This window comes from Emys orbicularis, chromosome 4, assembly GCF_028017835.1.
Source record: "Emys orbicularis isolate rEmyOrb1 chromosome 4, rEmyOrb1.hap1, whole genome shotgun sequence".
NCBI lineage: Eukaryota > Metazoa > Chordata > Testudines > Emydidae > Emys > Emys orbicularis.
Window position 1 is genome coordinate 10,511,438 of NC_088686.1, and position 19,275 is coordinate 10,530,712.

Consider the following 19,275-nt stretch of genomic DNA (forward strand, 5'->3'; position numbering starts at 1 on the left):
GATTTTTCACACCCCCAAGTAACATACAGTAGCGTAGACCTGGCCCCACTCAGGAGGAATGGGGGCTATCAAAACTAAATGGGCCATTGTGTAACACCACAGTACAAAGGCTTGGTTAATGGCCCTCTCACATCCGTGAAGGTGGTACCTGCAACAAAGCCCATCCCGTTGGCTTGAATGCTGGAAGAAGGGGATAAAACAGGGACACAAGAAAATTCTCTTTCTTTGCTGTTTGGACTCTCACAGGGCTGGAGCTAGGAAACAGAAGCAGAGATCCCCAGGCTCAGCCTGGGTTAGTCCTAAAAGACATCTAGTGCTGACAGGTTACTACAGCTCTGTCACCTTTTAAAACCATAGACTAACTCATTTGTGGATATACGTTTGCCTACTTTAACCTGTCAGTAACTCATTTCTTTTTCCTAGTTAATAAATCCTTAGTCAGTTTACTATAGGATTGGCTACAAGTTTTGTCTTTGGTGTGAGATATGAGGTACAAATTGACCTGAAGTATGTGACTGGGTCTCTTGGGACTGGAAGCACCTTGAATCTTTTGTGATCTTTGCGGTATGACAGGGGTAGTCAATAGGCAGGCCGCAGGCCAAATCTGGACCACCAGATGCTTTTGAATGGACCGTGAAATCTATTTACTTATTATCATCATTATTGTTATTATTTTTGTATTATTTTCTCTGGAGTCTGGACCTTGACAAAAAAAAAAAAAATTACCATTGGCATATGGCAACCAATTATCATTAAGTGATATAATTATCACTGAGTGGCAAGATAGACAGTCCCCTTGGGCACTCCAGTCTATGAGTCCATGGTGAGACGTGACAGTTGTTCACATTTGTTACTGGGTTGGTGAAATCTAATTCTAGAACACACAACCAGTTTGGGGTCTCTGCCCTGCTTTTTGACAGTTTTCCTTGAGGTTCACACTCAAGGTCATGAACCACTCCAGACAGCATGGCAGTTTTATCTACATGGTTCCAATTTTTTTTTTTTTTTTAATAATTGCTAAAACCAAAAAAATCAAAAGAAAGCTCTTTGCTAAAAAGCTTTTCAGTTAAGGTTAAAAATCTCCCAATCCACTCTTGAATCACTGAAGTCTTACAACAAAGACAAGAAGATTAAATGTTTCTGCTCTTTCAAGAAGGAGAATAAGTTTCCAAGCAGAAAAATACTTAAGGCCTTCCAGGTCTTTCTTACACACCCTAAAGAAACAAAATAGGACAAAACCACAGTACTTTTTTCTCCTTTGTGGGCCAACCTTTGAAAATACTAATGGTAGAGGACAGTGTACAATCGAAATTCATTAAAACATGAGCTTTGGAAAATGCCAGTCATACACAATGTGATCTTGCATTCACAGCTCTCCTGCTTTCTCCTTTCTGGTTTCACCAGGTGAGATGGAGGCGGCTGCAGGGCAGGTAAGGAGACTCAGAGGCACAGCCAATAGCTAGCCAGAAAACTCTGGATTTTGCCCACCTCTTTCAGCCAACTCAGAATTCAAGACCAATATATAGCACTCAGGCAATCAAATAGACAAAGTAATGTGACCCCCCAATTTTCATTTCTAGACTGAGTTAAGCTGAACATTTTATACATTTGCACGTGTTTTATACTGTGTATGTCTCCTGACCTTACAGTTTCTATATGGTCTTCACTAAGTTTGATATCCAAGTTTATTGAACATCAGAATTTTCTCTAGGATCTTTACAGCAACTAAACACTATTTCTTTAGAAATAAAAGCTATCACACATCCCGTTGTATAATTAGAAATACAGAAACTCAGATCTGTGATTTTAAACCACTATTGTCATATTGCATACACTTGGACTATTTGTAGTTATTTGAATTCCTTCCTCGGATTTGGCTGTCCACAGCCACAGAAGTGTGACAAGATGGTATCAGCACTCGGTGTATTACAGCTGGGACTAGATGCCTCAACAAGATCAAAGCCCCATCGTGCTAGGAGCTGTACAAGAATAGTAAGAGACAGTCCCTGCCCTGAAGTGTTTAGATATAAATAGGTGCTATATTAAAAAAAAAACAAACAAAAAAAAAAACAAAAAAAAACCCACTTTCTTACTATAACTGCATTTAAGGATCTATGTTATGGAGGTTAAATCAGTGTCAGCTCCGAAGTCTAAGTCCTCTCAGCACCTTCACATTTTGCTAGGTAACCACAGGTTTCACCCCCAGCCACAACTGTTTCCTCTCCAACCTAACCAATGAGGGGTGGGGGAGAGAAGAACTGTCTGCCTTCACCTGGAGAACGAGAGGTGTTGTTCTTTGGGGGAGTGGGGATGGGGGAGGGGAAGAGGAGAGGAGCGACTGGAAAATGATGATGCTTCCCCTTATGATGGGGGGAGGGGGAAAATGAGCACCATATTCACACTGCAGCCTCATTTTGCCTTTGAAAAATAGTTAGTCCAAAAATAAAGCCACAAATAGCCACATCACTTCTAAAGGCTGGTTATTCTGCAAGACAGTTTGACCCAGTTCTGCTCTTCTGTCCACGAACACATCTTCAGAGCGTGGAGGACACTCCTTATGTGAGGGGCTGCCATAAAATTGCCCCAACGGGCTCTTCCGTGAAGTTTTTTTTTTCCTGCCATCCTCCAAAGCGCCGTGCCACCCACTCGATGACTGATCCCCAAAGGGATCCCCTCGGTTTTAAAAAAGAGTCAGCAGCAAGCAACTAATAGTTTACACACCTTGCTGCAATGTAGCCTCCCCCAGTCCCCCTAGGACACCACACTAGGGAGTGGAGTTCGGTGACCTAATGGGGTGCTCCCTAGTGAGATGGGGGATGGGGACAGCCCACTCAGAGTTCTAACAGAATCCACCGGGCAGCAGGTGGCATAGTGGGGATGAAGTGCTACTGAATGAGCTAGAAATCAGGTCAGTTCCCATGGATGTTGCCCACAGGAGTGGGGTTTAGACACTGGCACACAGAAGAGACAGATGGCTATCATGGAACGTCTCAGTGGACTTTACCTGTTGGTCCCGGGCTGATGCCCTGTAGCCAGATAAATGAGAACCATCTACCAGGCAGCAGGCAGGGTGATAAGAGGAAAATTAGGACTGGGAGCTCTGAAGTGGGCTGTAGACATAGAATATCGGGGTTGTAAGGGACCTCAGGAGATCATCTAGTCCAACCCCCTGCTCAAAGCAGGACCAATCCCCAACTAGCCCCTTCAAGGATTGAACTCATAACCCTGGGTTTAGCAGGCCAATGCTCAAACCACTGAGCTATCCCTCCCCCATCTCCAGGTTTATCTTTCTGCACCTTGCTGCGTGTAATAACTAGCTCTTTTTGAGCTGCCTTTGAGTTACAGCCAGGTAAGTCCCCATATCTGTACACCTCTCTCAGGGACCCAGCATTCAGCACCAGCATGCAGATAAGTTTTCATTTGCGACAGAGTTTTACTCTGTTTTTTTAAATTATTGATGTGGAACTTCCACACTTTCCATTCATAAAATCAAGGTTTTCTGCCTAGGCAGTGTTCTTACAGAATAAGAAATAAAGCAAGACTGTCAGGAAAGTTACACACGTATAGTTACAATCTATATATTTGCTCAGCTAACTCTTTGACCCCTCGTCAAGAAGGGGGCGGGGGGAAACGAGGCATAAGTCTGTGAGTATAAAGCCAGGTTTGAAAAGTGTAGCAGATACCTATAAGCTGAAGGACTAAACGCACTAGTGAAAGGCAAGGGTGAAATGTTCCACTAGTGAAGTCCAAGGGCAATAGCCTAATGAGATGTGCAGTCCCATATGCCACACATGGCTGTGGGCAAGGTGCTGTTACTGAACCCTTTGGGATGCCTCCATTTTCACATAATGAACTGGGTGCAATTACTGTAAGAGTCCATGTGCCTCTAGCTACTGGAAGGGAGGAGATGGCTTTTGTCCCTTCAAAGCAGCAATGGGTTTGGTACGAGAGAAGGAGAGACACTTTCTCCTCCAGTCTCTTTTTTTAGTTTCTCCACCCTTGGGAAGAATACCAGTACCTGCTGCCTCTGCTGTGGTTCAGCTTTCCCATTCAGCAACAGTATGCCATGGGCATAGCTCCTGACTGTGTCACTGACAACATAAGGGTCTGGATAGCAGCCATGAAACTGACCATGATCTGGTTAGTTTCACGATGCTGCTGCTTGACAATGCTATGAACAAAAGTAGACAGTGGAGCTGTAGACTGTAGAAGACAATTACATTTGCTTATATTTGGTTCACGTTTGCTTATATTTGGTCCTTTGCAAAAGTTGACACTTGAATCCTACAGAAATTGCTAATCTACCATGTACTCACTTGAGACTGGTGAGCAGCAGTGAGATTTTCAAACCCTTGTACTATTATTTGTGTTAAAGTGGCATTTAGAGTCCCCATTCAGGTTAGGGCCCTATTGGTCTAGACACTGTACGGGCATTGTAAAAGTCTGTCTCTAACCAGAGAGTTTAGATGGGTGTGTGTGGGTGGGTGCGTGTGCACCTCAATATTCTTCTTGCTTAGCCCAGTCAGCACTATTGGAGTTTAAAGCTGACACCTGGAAAATTTAGCTGCAAATAGTTTGCAAGGTTAGGGACTAAAAAAGAAGAAATATTGAGAAAGCACGGTTTCTCACCTACACCCTGGATAAGTCAATGTAAAGTAGCACTAAACTGACAATATTATGGTGGAGCAGTCATGAGACAATAGTTAAGTTACATCAGAGATTTCAGTTTATAAACTGTTTAAGGAAAACAAGATCATGGAGGCTTCTATTAAATTTGCTTACTCTGGCTTGCTTATCACCTCAAAGCCGATGGGCAAACCTAAAAATCTACACAAGTCTCAGACAACTGAGCCAACAGGGTTAAAAAAAAGCGCACAAGCTTTCAAAAAGCAAAACCCCCACACTGCATGACGCAGTGAAAACAGGCAATATCTGGGACCAGGTAGACAAAACTGTCAGATGTGTTCAGCAACTCTGGTAAATATACTCTACTTCAGTCAAATCAGGGTAGGCACTGCCTTCACTACCTACCCTGAAGTCTCCAGGCATCATGAGATCCTTACGACATCTCCCCCCCCTAATTAAGGCACACCTGATAAGAGGAAGTAGACATTTTTAAAAGCAGCCTACAGACCAGGAACCTCTGATTTCCTGCATGATCAATGACATGTTTTTCCCCTAGGAGTTTCCCGGCTCTCTCTAGTTAAGCTGGCAGCTCTTTGAGTCAGCAGAAAGTAGAGTTTTTGTTTGAAGGCTACTGCAGTGATGTGTTTCAAGAGTGAATTTTCCCTCAGTGATTTATTGAGCACATGTCTGCTCCACTACTGCAAGGAGCTGATATTTCAATCAACTTAATCAAAAGTAAACCTTGGAGTTGGGTGGCTGGGGGAAAAAAAAACATCCTATTTGATTCCATCATGGATGAGACACTGAAGGCAACTTTCCTGTATTTCCTCACCTCTGGACAGGGTCAGAAGTCCTGAATGTGTTACTCTAGTAGCTGGATTGCTTTAGGCAGTGTGCAGTTTTTAAGATAAGGAAAGTTTTCTGGATTTAACACAAGTTTTATGCTTTCTGCCTTTTTCCAGGGGCACTATTTTGCCCTAGCCTCCAGGAATAGCCCTGTATCTTCCAATCCCTCTCTAGCCCTCCTGCTGCTGGAGTAGACCCCTGCACCCTCCAACTTAAATATCTCAGCAGGTCACCTGATAGTGGAGACATCTGCACCCACAGGGTCCTCAGAAATGACAGATGTCCTGGTTTGGGGGATACCTGCACCCATCAACCACAGTGATGACAGGGGCACCCCTGCACCCCACACACCTCCAATACCTGAGATGGTCTCCTGGTAGCCCTTGGTGAAGAACTGCATGGCGGTGGCTGCCCTCCAAGGGGTCCTGAGCAGCCCCTGCCGCTCGGGGTCCTCGCCCAGCGAGCGCAGGATGGTGGTGTAGGCGGCGGCCAGGCTGGGCAGGTTCATCTCGTTATCCTCCTCGCTGCGGGTCCTTTCCTCCTTCCAGTTGTCCAGGCACTGCGAGCTGGTGCCCTGCGAGTAGCGGGGCTTCTCCAGGGGCCGGCTCGGAGCGGGCGGAGGCGGCTGCTTCTCCTCCAGCGCGTACCCATTGCAGCTCACCGTCCGCGGCGGCTGCTCCAGCTTCCCCTTCTCCATCTGCCCAAGGACTCGGTCCGTGCGCCCGGGACTTGGGGGGGTCGGGCTGGGAAGGAGAGAATCAGGCTACCCCCGGGGGGAGGGGGCCCGCACAGCGCTGGGGCTGGGGGAGTCCGTGCGCACCGGAGGGGAAGGGGTGCCCCGCAGCCGGGACAGGGGAGGGGAGCGTCTGCGCCCAGGCGTGCCGGGTCTCCGTGCGCCCGGCCCGGGGAGAGAGCTCGGAGTCCGTGCGCTCAGCGGGGGGTCCCCACGTCCTGGGACTCCGAGCGGACTCCGCGTCCAGGACTCTCCGCTCGCACTTCCCGGCACTGTCCCTCTCTTTATAGCGCGCCCGGCTCCGGTCGCGGGGCCCGCGCCGCTGCCATTGGGCGCCCCGGCCCGTGCGTCACGCAGCCCCGCCGCCTATAAGAGGATCACGGCCCGCGGGATAAAGGAGACGGAAGCAGCGGCTGCCCAATAGGTTCCCTGCCCCGCCCCAGGCGCTGGGCGGGTCCAGCTGTCACTGGCCGCGGGGGTGGTAGCTCTGCCTGGGGGCGCCTCATGCCTCGGCAGCCGATGCCCTAGTACGCCCCAAACCAGGGTCTTTAGTCCTTGGTCTGTACAGTCTGGCTCTAGATCCAGCTGCTGGTTTCAGCTGTATGGGCTGGGCCGTTTGCAGTGCATTGATACGGAGAAACTGCTAACGCCCGTGGTCAGCAGCTTGTGACCAAGGTAACTGTACAGTTAATGCTGCCCTCCAAGAGCGATCTCACCCGTCACTGCAAATTGCTCAGAACATTATGCAAATATCCAATAAAGCATTTCCGCTTATTGCGCCATCCCTCGTAAGAACAAACATTCACACGATGAGGACTGGCTTTAGATTAGGGTTGTTGCCTTGACTAAGATCCCACCCACACAGAGAGTAAAGAGCAAAGTAGGCAGCAGTAAAACCATTCAACATCCCTAGGGACACTCCACTCATCAATTCTTCTCCTGCCTTAACTCATTGTGGGTCGCACTGTATTAGGGAGCTGGCATGGCTTTCATGAGTGACATTAGACATAGCTCAGTGTGGGGTTTGGTTTAGGGTGACCAGACAGCAAGTGTGAAAAATCAGGATGGGGGTGGGGGGTAATAGGAGCCTATATAAGAAAAAGACCCCAAAATCAGGACTGTCCCTATAAAATCGGGACATCTGGTCACCCTAGTTTGGTTGCCTGTAAGTGAAGTTGGGGGGAGGGGTCAGATTGCAAGTAGTCGACAATAGGTTTCTCTGCCATGCTGAAGGAGAGTTGTGTGAATGAATGCTCTGTAGTAGTGATTGTTTGTCGTTTGGCAGTTTTAGGAAGACGTTAGTACTGAAGTCTGCATGTGCAGGCAAGGTCATATTTAGGGGCAGGATTAAGGTTGTGGGTTGGTTGCTCAAAGTGAAAATGTGGGTGGAGTGGTCTAGTTTGGTGGTTTTCAACCTTTTTTCAGTTGCCCACCCCTACAAAATTTAAAATGGAGGTGCGGACCTAGGGTGATCAGATGTCCCGATTTTATAGGGACAGTCCCAATGTTTGGGTCTTTTTCTAATATAGGCTCCTATTACCTCCCATCCCAGCCTGATTTTTCACATTTGCTTTCTGGTCACCCTATGCGGACCCCTTTGGAAATCCTAGACACAGTTTGCGGACACCCCCTGCCCCAGGATCCGTGGACCACAGGCTGAAAAGAGGTTACTTACCTGTAAATGGAGGTTCTTTGGGATGTGTGGTTCCTATTTGGATTCCAAACGTGGGCATGCATGCCATGCACTGGAATAATTCATAGCAGTGTCCGTTGACACGCATGTGTGTTGTCCTCATCTCTGCAGCCGAGGCTATAAGAGGCCGTGCAGGGCGACACCGCTCCAGTATCCCTCTTTACCGCTAAGCAGCGTAGTCCTCAGCAAAGGGGATGGAGGGAGGTTTTGGAATCCAAATAGGGATCACATATCTTGAAGAACTCCAGTTACAGGTAAGTAACCTCCTCTTCTTCTTCAAGTGATGGTCCCTATATGGATCCCAACTGTGGGTGAGTAGGAAGCAGTGATCAGTGTGGAGTGTGAAGATTCGCAAGAAGTCACAGTCTGTAGTACGGCACAGCCTATGGCCGCATCCGCGGCTGCTGCTGGGGCAATGGCGTACTGAGAAGTGAAGGAGTGGACGGAGCTCCACATGGCCGCCTGGCAAATGTCCTCCATCTGCATCTGCGTGGAGTGAGCAGTGATTCTAGGAGGTGGAGGAACATTAGAGACAGTGTAGCATTCGTGAATACAATGGGACATCCATTTGGAGATGTGCTACGAGGAAAGGGCCTGGTGTAAGGAGACCTTGTCGAAGATGGTGTGGAGGGGTCAGCCATCATGGCCGCCAGTTTGCTAATTCGTCGTGCCGATGTGATGGCCACCAAGAAGATCATGTTCACTGAGAGATGGGAGAGCACATGGCGAGGGGTTCAAAGAGTGTCCTGGTGGGGGCAAAAAGAGCAATATTAAGGGGTAGGTATGAGCACCGAAGGAAAGGTGTTGAGCAGACCTTTGAGGAAGCAAACAGTGGTCGGGTGTGTGACAACAGAGGTACTGTCCATCGGGGGGAGGAAGGCATGGGCACCGTCAGGTGGACCTGGATGGAGTTGTGGGGAAGGCCCGACATTTTGAGTTGGAGAAGGTAGTCTAGTAGGATAGGAATGGAGATGGAGTGGGTAATGGTGGCAGCGAGGCCAGGCAGTGAATTGTTTCCATTTCGCCTCACAGCAAGTCCTGGTGGATGACCTCCTGCTGTGCATGAGGACATTGCACATTGGGGTGGAGCATACCCTGTCTATGTGCAATGTCCAAATACCAAGCCATGAGGTGGAGCAGGCTGAGGTTGGGGTGCCGGAGGCAACCCTGCACTTGTGTGAGGAGATCTAGGTGTGTGTGGACCACCAGCAAATTAGGGGGCGGGTGGGTGAAGAGGAAGTCTGCTCCCTTTGAAGGGACAAAGTATTACCTCTCTGCCTGTTTGGTGGTAGGGGCACAGGTCCTGGATGGGACCTACCCTTGTGTCCATGGCCATGTTTCTTATGTTCTTGGCAGGTCTACAGATGTTTGGCTGGGGCTCGTCCCTCTCCAGGCGGCAGGGAACCACACCTCCTTGCTACTTCCTTCCAATTGCTGACGGGAGATTAGCCTAACCACAGGAGTCTCTCGCCGCACCAGCAATAGATGCAAATACAGAGAGTCATTTGCACCCGGCCCGTGGTTGGCGGGCAATAGTGAGGCAAGGGCTCGGGTCCTCAGGCAGGAGCTGAGCAACAGTTCATGCAATTAGCAAGCCCAGGCCCTGGGTCAAGGCTGGGCAGCAGAGAGTCAATGGCTCAGGCCCTCAGGCAGGGGCTGAGCAAAGGCAGGTAAACAACAAGCCCAGGCTCTGGGCTCCAAAGGGCCTGGAGAGGGGGAGACTGCCACCCTCAAGTTGGGTGGCAGGGGGGATGCAGGCCCGTCCACTCCACTGCATTCCAGCCCGGGGCCCTCGCAGCAGCAAAAGGCCTGCTGCTGAGTCAGTGGGGATCTTGGCCGCAACACACTGACATGGGTTCTGGCAGTGCTGCTGCCAGACTCGGGTCAGCTGTCCCTGGGCTACTTCCAAAACTCCCCCTCGGGAGGTACCTGTGTCTGGATGGTGTCCTCCGGGGGGTCAAGCACCATGGGGTCCTCTGGGTAACTGGCGAGGGGCAGGCTGGGCAGCTCCTCTGGGCACTAGTCGCCATTTGGCATCGGCAGGTCAGGCCAGTCCTCAGGTCCGCCATAGGTCGCCGGGGTCTCCCAACAGGGAGCTAGCCCGGAGGCATCTGGCTTCTCCAGCAGCTGCCCTTGAGTGAGCCCTGGGTTGGGCTTTTATACTTTCTGTCCTGCACCTTGACCTCTGGGGGACGGGCGCAAGACTCGCTGGCTGCACCCACTTTGGTGTCCGGAGGGGCTCGTCCCTCTCCGGTGCGGCGGGGAACCAGACCACCTCGCTACAGCGGGGCTTGTCAGACCTCGGCGGTACTGACGGACCCAGCGCCCGGGAGGTAGATGGAGGGGTGCTCCCTGGCAGTGATGGACTCCACTCTGGTAGTTACGCCAGTCATGGATCCAATTGCACAAGTGGGCGCATAGCCTCTTCCATGAGGAACTTGTGGAGACGAAGTTCCCATGTGCGGGACAGGAATGAACGGCAGATGGTGCAGCTAGCAACCACGTGAGCTTCGCCAAGGCAGTACAGAAACCACAGGTGCTCACCGCTCACAGAGAAGGAGTGTGGGCACAATGCACAGTTTTTGAAGCCGACTTGATAGGGCATAATCCCTGGGATGGGAGATCTCTCCTACAGGGGATGAACTCTGGTAGACAGCAAACCCAACCAACTACAAAAAACAAGAAAAACACTATTGAGAACTATTTACAAGGAAGAAGAACGGACAAAGCACTCTCTTAGCTAGGCTAAGAGTGTGGGGGATCAGGGGTTCTGACTCAGGCCATGCGACAGTAAGAGGGAACTGGAGCAGCGTCATCCCACATGGCTCTTATAGCCTCGGCTGCAGACATGAGGATGATGAACAACATACGTGCACGTCAACCGACACTGCTATGAATCGTCCCGACTCCAGAGCATGGTGCGCATAGGGACCACCAGGGCCGGCTCTGGCTGCCCCAAGCAAAAAAAAAAAAAAAAACTGGGGCGGCCAGAACAGCAAAGCCGGGGGGAGGGGGTGGGGGAGGGGGAGGGAGCAGGCGGGAGAGAGAGAGAAGGGGGCGGCTAGGGCTACAGCAGGGGCGCGCCCACGTGGCCCCTCCCGCTGCGCCGCCTCCTGCCGCCTGCCGCGAGGGCTCCGCTCCGGTCGGCGGGGAGGGAAGGAAGAGGACTGCCCTGCAGGGCGCTCTGGTTCTCCGCGCCGCCGCCCCCTACAGGGCGGCCAGAGCGGAACAAGAACAACAACAACAAAAAAGCGGCCATGCCGCCCTAGGATTGGGCAGAATGCCGCCTCCAACAATCTGCCGCCCCAAGCACCAGCTTGCTCAGCTGGTGCCTGGAGCCGGCCCTGGGGACCATCACTTGAAGAAGAATCACTGTTCTATGGTAATGACAACCTGTCGCAGACCCCTTAGACATAGTCTGTGGACCCCTTGGATCACAGGTTGAAAACCATTGGTCTACTTCATCAGACCAGGGGCCCCTGAGTCTGATGTACAATATCCCTTAGAAGAATGTTACAGTTTAACTCCAGAAACTTGACACAGCCAGAAAATGCAATGTTAAGGTAACATCTCCATTACTTCCAGACAACCATAACTCTGTCCTCTTTGGGATGCCATGAGAAACTTGAGTGTCACTACTTTATGCTTCCATAATAGACACTACCAGTATATCAGTGTCCAGCACGAACAGACAGGACTCTGATTTCACATAATCCCAAAAGTCCCTCCATAAAGCCCACCAGATACTTATTACTGTTCCCGTAGGGACCTAAATGGATGCACTGAGCTGACTTTACTATTTGCGTTCTGTACAGTGAAAGACTAACAGAGCTTGGGAGTCCATGGGGTTGGCCTACACACAAGTTTTGTACCAGTATAACTATGCCAGTAGTGCGATATTTTTTAAAGACACTATCAGTTATACCAAAATAAGCATGCTTATATTGGATATCAATCTCCTTCCTCTATGGGAATAAGCTATACCCGTATAAGCATACACATACTAGACGAACTGTTCACATTAAGCAGTATAACTTCTATGTTTAGACAAGGCACTAATGTTGCCTTTCCTGGAGCTTCCATAAGGAAATTATCCAATTAAGAATAGGAAAGGGGATTGTAAGAAGTTGGGAATGAGTCCTATGGCTGTCTAATACTAAATGAGAAATGGGACAGTGCTTTCAATCCTTAGTCACCATTTCTATGTAATAAGTTACATCACACTGAAGAAAAATATCCCACAAAGCATAACTGCCAGGTGGTAGAAACAGTCACTTACTGCTGGGGCTCAACATTCTGGAGGAACAAACCCACGGATACACTTCAGCAGGCAATTTTCCATGTATTATTAGATACAAACTTACCAAGTCTGTTACTGTCATCCCTACAGGGGCAGAGTTAAGGTTATCCAAATATATTGTGTGGAAAGTGTCACCTTCACTCTGCATGTCCTGGTTCTCAAGTTCGGAGCAAGGGGGCTACTTGCTAAATTAACTTTCTTTTAAGGGAAGCACGTGTGTAAGCTAAGTTGGCACTTCCTGGTTTACATGCAAACTTGGAGATTTAAAAAGGTTAATATTCAAGAGGTACAGGGAAGAGATGATGCTGTTGTGCAGATGCAACCTTAACAAAACTATGTTAAAATTTAACCCTAACTTGGTTTTGGAGAGAGAGAGAGAGAGAGAGTGTGAGTGAGAGTGATTGAGAGGGGACTGGCAGGAGAGAAGGAGGAGAATATAGTCATGCCTGACTAACCTAATTGCCTTCTATGATGAGATAACTGGCTCTGTGGATGAGGGGAAAGCAATGGACATGTTATTCCTTGACTTTAGCAAAGCTTCTGATACGGTCTCCCACAGTATTCTTGCCAGCAAGTTAAAGTAGCATGGGCTGGATGAATGGACTACAAGATGGATAGAAAGCTGGCTAGATCATCGGGCTCAACAGGTAGTGATCAATGGCTCATGTCTAGTTGGCAGCCGGTATCAAGCGGAGTGCCCCAAGGGTCGGTCCTGGGGCCGGTTTTGTTCAATAGCTTCATTCATGATCTGGAGGATGGCGTGGATTGCACCCTCAGCAAGTTTGCAGATGACACTAAACTGGGAGGAGTGGTAGATATGCTGGAGGGTAGGGATAGGATACAGAGGAACCTAGACAAATTAGAGGATTGAGCCAAAAGAAATCTGATGAGGTTCAACAAGGACAAGTGCAGAGTCCTGCACTTAGGACGGAAGAATCCCATGCACTGCTACAGACTAGGGACCGAGTGGCTAGGCAGCAGTTCTGCAGAAAAGGACCTAGGGGTTACAGTGGACGAGAAGCTGAATATGAGTCAACAGTGTGCCCTTGTTGCCAAGAAGGCTAACGGCATTTGGGCTGTATAAGTAGGGGCATTGCCAGCAGATCGAGAGATGTGATCATTCCCCTCTATTCAACATTGGTGAGGCCTCATCTGGAGTACTGTGTCCAGTTTTGGGCCCCACACTACAAGGAGGATGTGGAAAAATGGGAAAGAGTCCAGCAGAGGGCAACAAAAATGATTAGGGGGCTGGAGCACATGACTTATGAGGAGAGGCTGAGGGAACTGGGATTCTTTAGTCTGCAGAAGAGAAGAGTGAGGGGGGATTTGATAGCTGCTTTCAACTACCTGAAAGGGGGTTCCAAAGAGGATGGAGCTCGGCTGTTCTCAGTGGTACCAGATGACAGAACAAGGAGTAATGGTCTCAAGTTGCAGTGGGGGAGGTCCAGGTTGGATATTAGGAAAAACTTTTTCACTGGGAGGGTGGTGAAGCACTGGAATGGGTTACGTAGGGAGGTGGTGGAATCTCCTTCCTTAGAGGTTTTTAAGGTAAGGCTTGACAAAGCCCTGGCTGGGATGATTTAGTTGGGGATTGGTCCTGCTTTGAGTAGGGGGTTGGACTAGATGACCTCCTGAGGTCCCTTCCAACCCTGATATTCTATGATTTAAAGTTCTCCTTATTCGTATATGCAATACTAGAGTCTATTTACAATGTTACTGCAACCGCATAATTATAGTTTTGAACTACACTGAGGCAGTGATAGTGTGATACATAACATTAACCAGAAAGGTCCTGGGCACAGATTTTCCCCCTCTATAATCATGGCTAGTTTTTATGCCCTTTAACATGAAGGACTAACAGTGCCAGCTGCTATGTAAATTTGCTCACACTGCTGAGCCAGTAAAGTCAATCCTTTGTTATTCCACTGCTGCAGCTCAGAGTTTACTGAGGGGCCTGCCAGTTGTGCAGATTTCCACCAAACCTCCTTTAGGGCTAGGAGGGATCTCCAAGAGCATAATGTGTTTTTTTTTAAATCTAAACCAGTGGTTCTCAAACTGTGGGTTTGGACCCCAAAGTGGGTCGCAACAACCCCATTTTAATGGGGTTGCCAGGGCTAGCTTATACTTGCTGGTGCCCGAGGCCAAAGCCTGAGGGCTTCATTCCTGGGCCTAGGGACCCAGGTTACAGGCCCCCCTGCCTGGGGCAGATGCCTTTGGGCTTCGGCTTTGCCTCTCCCCAACCCTCCGACCGGGGGCTCAGGCTTCAGTCCCCCCTCCTGGTGTTTGGGGAAGTTTTGGCAAACCAGTAAAGTGCCTAAACCACTACTGTGTATTGCTAACAGTAGTCAAGTTAGCAGGCCATACTGAACCATTCTTGCTTATCGCTAACAAAAATAGCTAAGTCAACAGGTCATAAATTGGTCATGCAGCGGCCTCAGTGTAACCAGACAGGAGGGGCGGGGGTTTCAGGTGCCACAGACAGAACAGCTTGACCCCGCACCCTTCCTGCTAAGAGTGTTGCTGATGCATGTATTGTAAAGAAACAAGAAGTCTGTTTCTATGTGCCCCCGGGAATGTTTGTCAGGGCCCCAAGGCATGGACACTCTGGAAAAAAAAAATCTTTGGTTAATTGGCAATCATAAAGTGTCTGATCTTTTAATGCTGCTTGCTTAGCAAGTTTTCTTTAAGGGACGTGTCATTGTATTACTAACGTATAAATAAGGGGGAAAAGTTTGAGGTAATTGGACTTCTCAGGAGGGGTTCTTCAGGGACGCTCCCTCTGGACGCATCTTCGGGTCCCCACTGGCAGACGGAAGCCTGGCCAGCTGAAGCCTGTCACAGTGCCACTCGAAAGCCACGCTCAGCTTCGGTAATTATCGAGGGTTGGGGGTGTTTCACTAACCTGTTGCGGACGTGTGTAAGTGCTTGAGACTAAGTAAAGTTTAGCTTTAAGTAAAAGCACTCATGTTGTCCTGTTTGTGCCAGCCATCGATCGGTCGGACGGCCATGTCTCCCTTGATTTATTTCCTAATACCACTTCGCACAAAATAAAGGTTGCTGAGAGCTTTGGGTTAAAACAACCTTGGGTAACACTGGGGTCGCATAGTAATTTTTATTATCCAAAGGGGGTCACAGTGCAATGAAGTTTGAGACCCCCTGATCTAAACTATGATTTATGTTGTCTCTGGGAAGGGAAGCTCTGCTAGTTAATCTCACCACAGTGCACTGATTTAATCTTCCATTTCTCTTGGATGTGCAGTTATGTTAAAACATCAGCTGGCCACAGCAGAGGTATCAAGCGGTATACAGGTGGGTGGTGCTGGAAAAAACAACTCCCTCCTTACTTAAGAGGTAAACAAGAGACAGCCAGCAGGATACCATTGCTCAAATTGGGTACAGGCTAGAATTAGGTCTGTGGAGGGGAGATGGTGGCAAACTCACTTAATCTCTAGAGTCCCACTTTCCCCAGGTAGACCAAGACAACCCACCCACTCCCAGCATGGTCATTAAGTCTGTGGTTGAAGAAAAAGCCCTTATGTAGCTTGTGCCCAGACTACCTCACTGAGAAAGACTGTGGCTCTCTGGCCCCTATGAGCATGGAAGACAAATCTTAGCACCAGCAAGTTAACTCCTCTCCAAACTCTGCTTCCTCCCTTTAATTTCCTGTTCTCCTCCTGCTTATTTCCTCCAGCTGAAGGATCTATCCTCTCAGCTTGACATTTATGGCTAATGTTGCAGGGGTGGAATCTGCTAGCCATCTCATTAACCCTTTCCTGCCCTGGGCCTATGGGGGAGGGGGACTGCATTGTGCAAATAAGAAAAGAAGGGACTATTTATTGAACCTGGTTTTTGTAAGTACAGAGTAAAACGTGGAACGGGGATCTGCAGTGTGCAATGAAATGCAAATGTGCTCTTACGGGATGGTAAAGTACACAGAGTGTGTACTCCATCATATATTATCATAACCATTAAATGATTATTTATTTGTATTGTGACATCACCCAAAGCCCTCAGCTTGGTCTAGGGCTGTGGTTTTCAACCTGGGGGACCACAGACTATGTCTAAGGGGTGCACAAAAGGTTGTCATTACCATAGAACAATGGTTTTCAACCTGTGGTCTGCAAACTATGTCTAAGATTTACAAAGGGGTCCGCACTTCCATTCAGCATTTTTTAGGGGTCCACAAACGAAAAAGAGGTTGAAAACCACTGGTCTAGTGGATTAGACGCTAGGCTATATCTCTGGATTAGATTCCCAGCTCTGCCACTGACTGACTATGGTCAAGTCACTTCACTTCTGTTTCCCATCCCTGCTGCAGTGTTTCCAGCTCCCCTGATACTTGGTCTTTTCCTTAAAGCCCCAGCTCTTGGAGTCAGGGGATTACATGATACTCTCAGCTTTCTTTTTTTTTTTTTTTTTTAAAGTAAGTTTCTAGCCTTCATGCTTATGGAAAAAAGCCTGAAAACATTGCTCACGTGTATCCTAAAGGCTCAATTAAAAAAAAAAAAAAAAAAAAAGAACACCCCAATGTGTTATAAAATCTCATGGTTTTTAAAGTAATTTCATGACATTTGAGGTCCTGAGTTACGATTTTTGAACATCTGGTAATACTGTATCTGTCTTATTTATTTAGACAAAGCTTTTCAGGGCAGGGCCCATTCTCGGATCACATGTTTGTGCAGGGTTTAGCACACCAGGGCCCTGATCCGGGGCCCTAGGCATTACTGAAATACAAATAAATAATAATTGTGCTGTACAAATACACCATGTAGGAACACATGATCCCTTCCCTGGGAGCTTAGTGGAGATGGGACTAAACTGTAAAATGCCAAACCAGATTTTGAGCTCTCCAATGTTTTCATCTATAGATTTGGTTCAGCCCCATCATTCATATATATATATAAAAACTAACTTAAGGTCAGTCCTGAAATTCAGACCTATATCAAGGCTTAGATACCATAACCATAATAAACAAATCAGTGTGCTAGCACCCGTGATGTGGTAGGAGCCTTCTAGCTATTCAAGAAAGGATGGTTCTTCCCCAAGGAGCTCAAAGGCTAAGGACAGACAGATGGGTAGGCAGATCAGGGGAAAAGGAACAACTATTAAGTTTTTTTTATACAAGTCATAGACAGTGATAGGCACCTTAGAAATATATTAGATCTGTGGTTCTCAAACTTAATTGTACAGTGACCCCCTTCTGACAACAAAAATTACAACACAGGTGGTGGGGGAGGGGGGCAAAGCTGAAGCCCAAGGGCTTCTGCCCTGGGCGGGGGGCATGTAACCTTAGCCCTGGGCAGTGGGGCTTGGGCTTTGGCCCTGGGCCCCTGCAAGTCTAACACCAGCCTTAGGGTTCCTGACCCACAGTTTGAGAACCCCTGTATTAGATGAATAGATTAGATAGATAACATACATACACACTCTCCACCCTAAGTTTGGGGGTAGTTGGAGCTGCTGAGAATTTGCTTCAGGCCCATTTCTGAATTCCAGGTGGCTATTGTTTATCTGTGACCTCTCCTGTCTCTCTCTATTTCTGCAAGCAATGGCCAGCCCGTGCCTCGCTATGAAGTCCCTTGAAGCAGTCCAGGTAAGTTTTAACCTTTCCCCGGCTTTATATTCATGCTAATAGCTTCTTTTGTCCTGTCTCACATGGGGTCTATCTGCCAGCATTCTCAGTATCAAGTACTGTAGTTTGCCACCTAGGAAATGATAAATGGTCAAAGACAAGAACAAGGCAGGGAAATGTGTCACAGATACAGATTTTAGAACATGACTCAATTTCCTTCATCCCCCTGCTAGCACCAGCGCTACATTCACTAAAAACAAGGCAGGAAACAGAAACACCCAAATACCATGGCTCTGATTTTGACCTCAGTTTGCACCAGTGTAAACCCAGAATGGCTCAGTTGAAGTAAGTGGAGTTACACTGGCATAGAGGCAGTATGGGAGCAAAATCAGAGCTTCTGTTTTTATTGCTCATGACACCGGATCAGGAATAGACACGGCTGACAAATGGACATGGAATCAAATCCCAAACACGGGTGTATAACCCAATCCTGGGGGAAGATACCTACCTCTGACAGATACTTGACGGGGGGTCTATCTTGATTTTACATTTGGCAACATTTACGTAGCTTGTCATACCAATAAAATCTCATTGAATTGAACTGATTCAAATTCTAGAACATCTGGCTATGTAAGCTGTGCCAGTGCCCTTAGTGCAGATGTACAGATTAAGGGCCTAATCCAAAACTCATTGAAGTCAATGACAAGACTACCACTGATCACAGTGGATGTTTCACAGGTTAAAGATTTGGTCTGAAGGCCCTGCTTTATTTCCTCTAAGATATATAACTATATGATAAGCATTTGAAAGACTATTTTAATCAAACAAAAGATACAAGTAAATGGGGATAGGAATGAAGAAGAGTTTATTAAACCATCATCGTGTACCGTGACATGCCTAATCTTTTTCAGTTATTTCTTAGAAAACATGAGAACAAAGTTGTGCATGAGTCACACTTTTATATGCTTAGGGATTCTGGGGTCTGGTTTCCATTTTTACACATGTTGATTGTTCCTTTTTCTGGTTACTGCAAGTGCCTTGTGAATTCCTAGAAGAACCCATTTCTATTGGTGTTTGAGTTGAGTCTGCAGAAGTCTGAGCAGGATCTTGCACTGCCTTCTGAATCATCAAAGTTTTAGTGTTAAGTGTATTTTTAGTGATCTGGGTGTACGCCATACACTGGCCATAGTGATATGTAGTGTCATAAGATAACCTACTGTATAGAAAACTTTACCTACCTATACCTAAGTGCCTCAAGAAACCCACCACTCTGCAGTGCAGTACTACTAATGGATTGGTGAGTACGTGTATACTATTTTATATTTTATTCGTTTTATTGTATTCTAATTCTTTGAAAATTGGTATTCCATTGGTAAGTGTAACTCTTAGTTAACTGGATAACAAAGCTTTTACTGTATATTGTTTGCAGGGTTGTTGTAGCCATGTGGGTCCCAGGATATGAGAGAGACAAGGTGGGTGAGGGAATATTTTTTTATCTGACCAACTTC

General features: G+C 47.8%; 1 protein-coding gene across 1 annotated transcript in view; it reads right to left on the reverse strand.

Annotated features, from left to right (window-relative positions):
• Positions 1-6,169, reverse strand: part of GCH1 (GTP cyclohydrolase 1) — a 29,454-nt gene extending 23,285 nt beyond the window's left edge. The window contains exon 1 of the mRNA XM_065403983.1: positions 5,833-6,169. Coding sequence (XP_065260055.1) covers positions 5,833-6,169 — 337 coding nt within the window. The remainder of the gene's footprint in view (positions 1-5,832) is intronic.
• Positions 6,170-19,275: the final 13,106 nt, after the last annotated feature.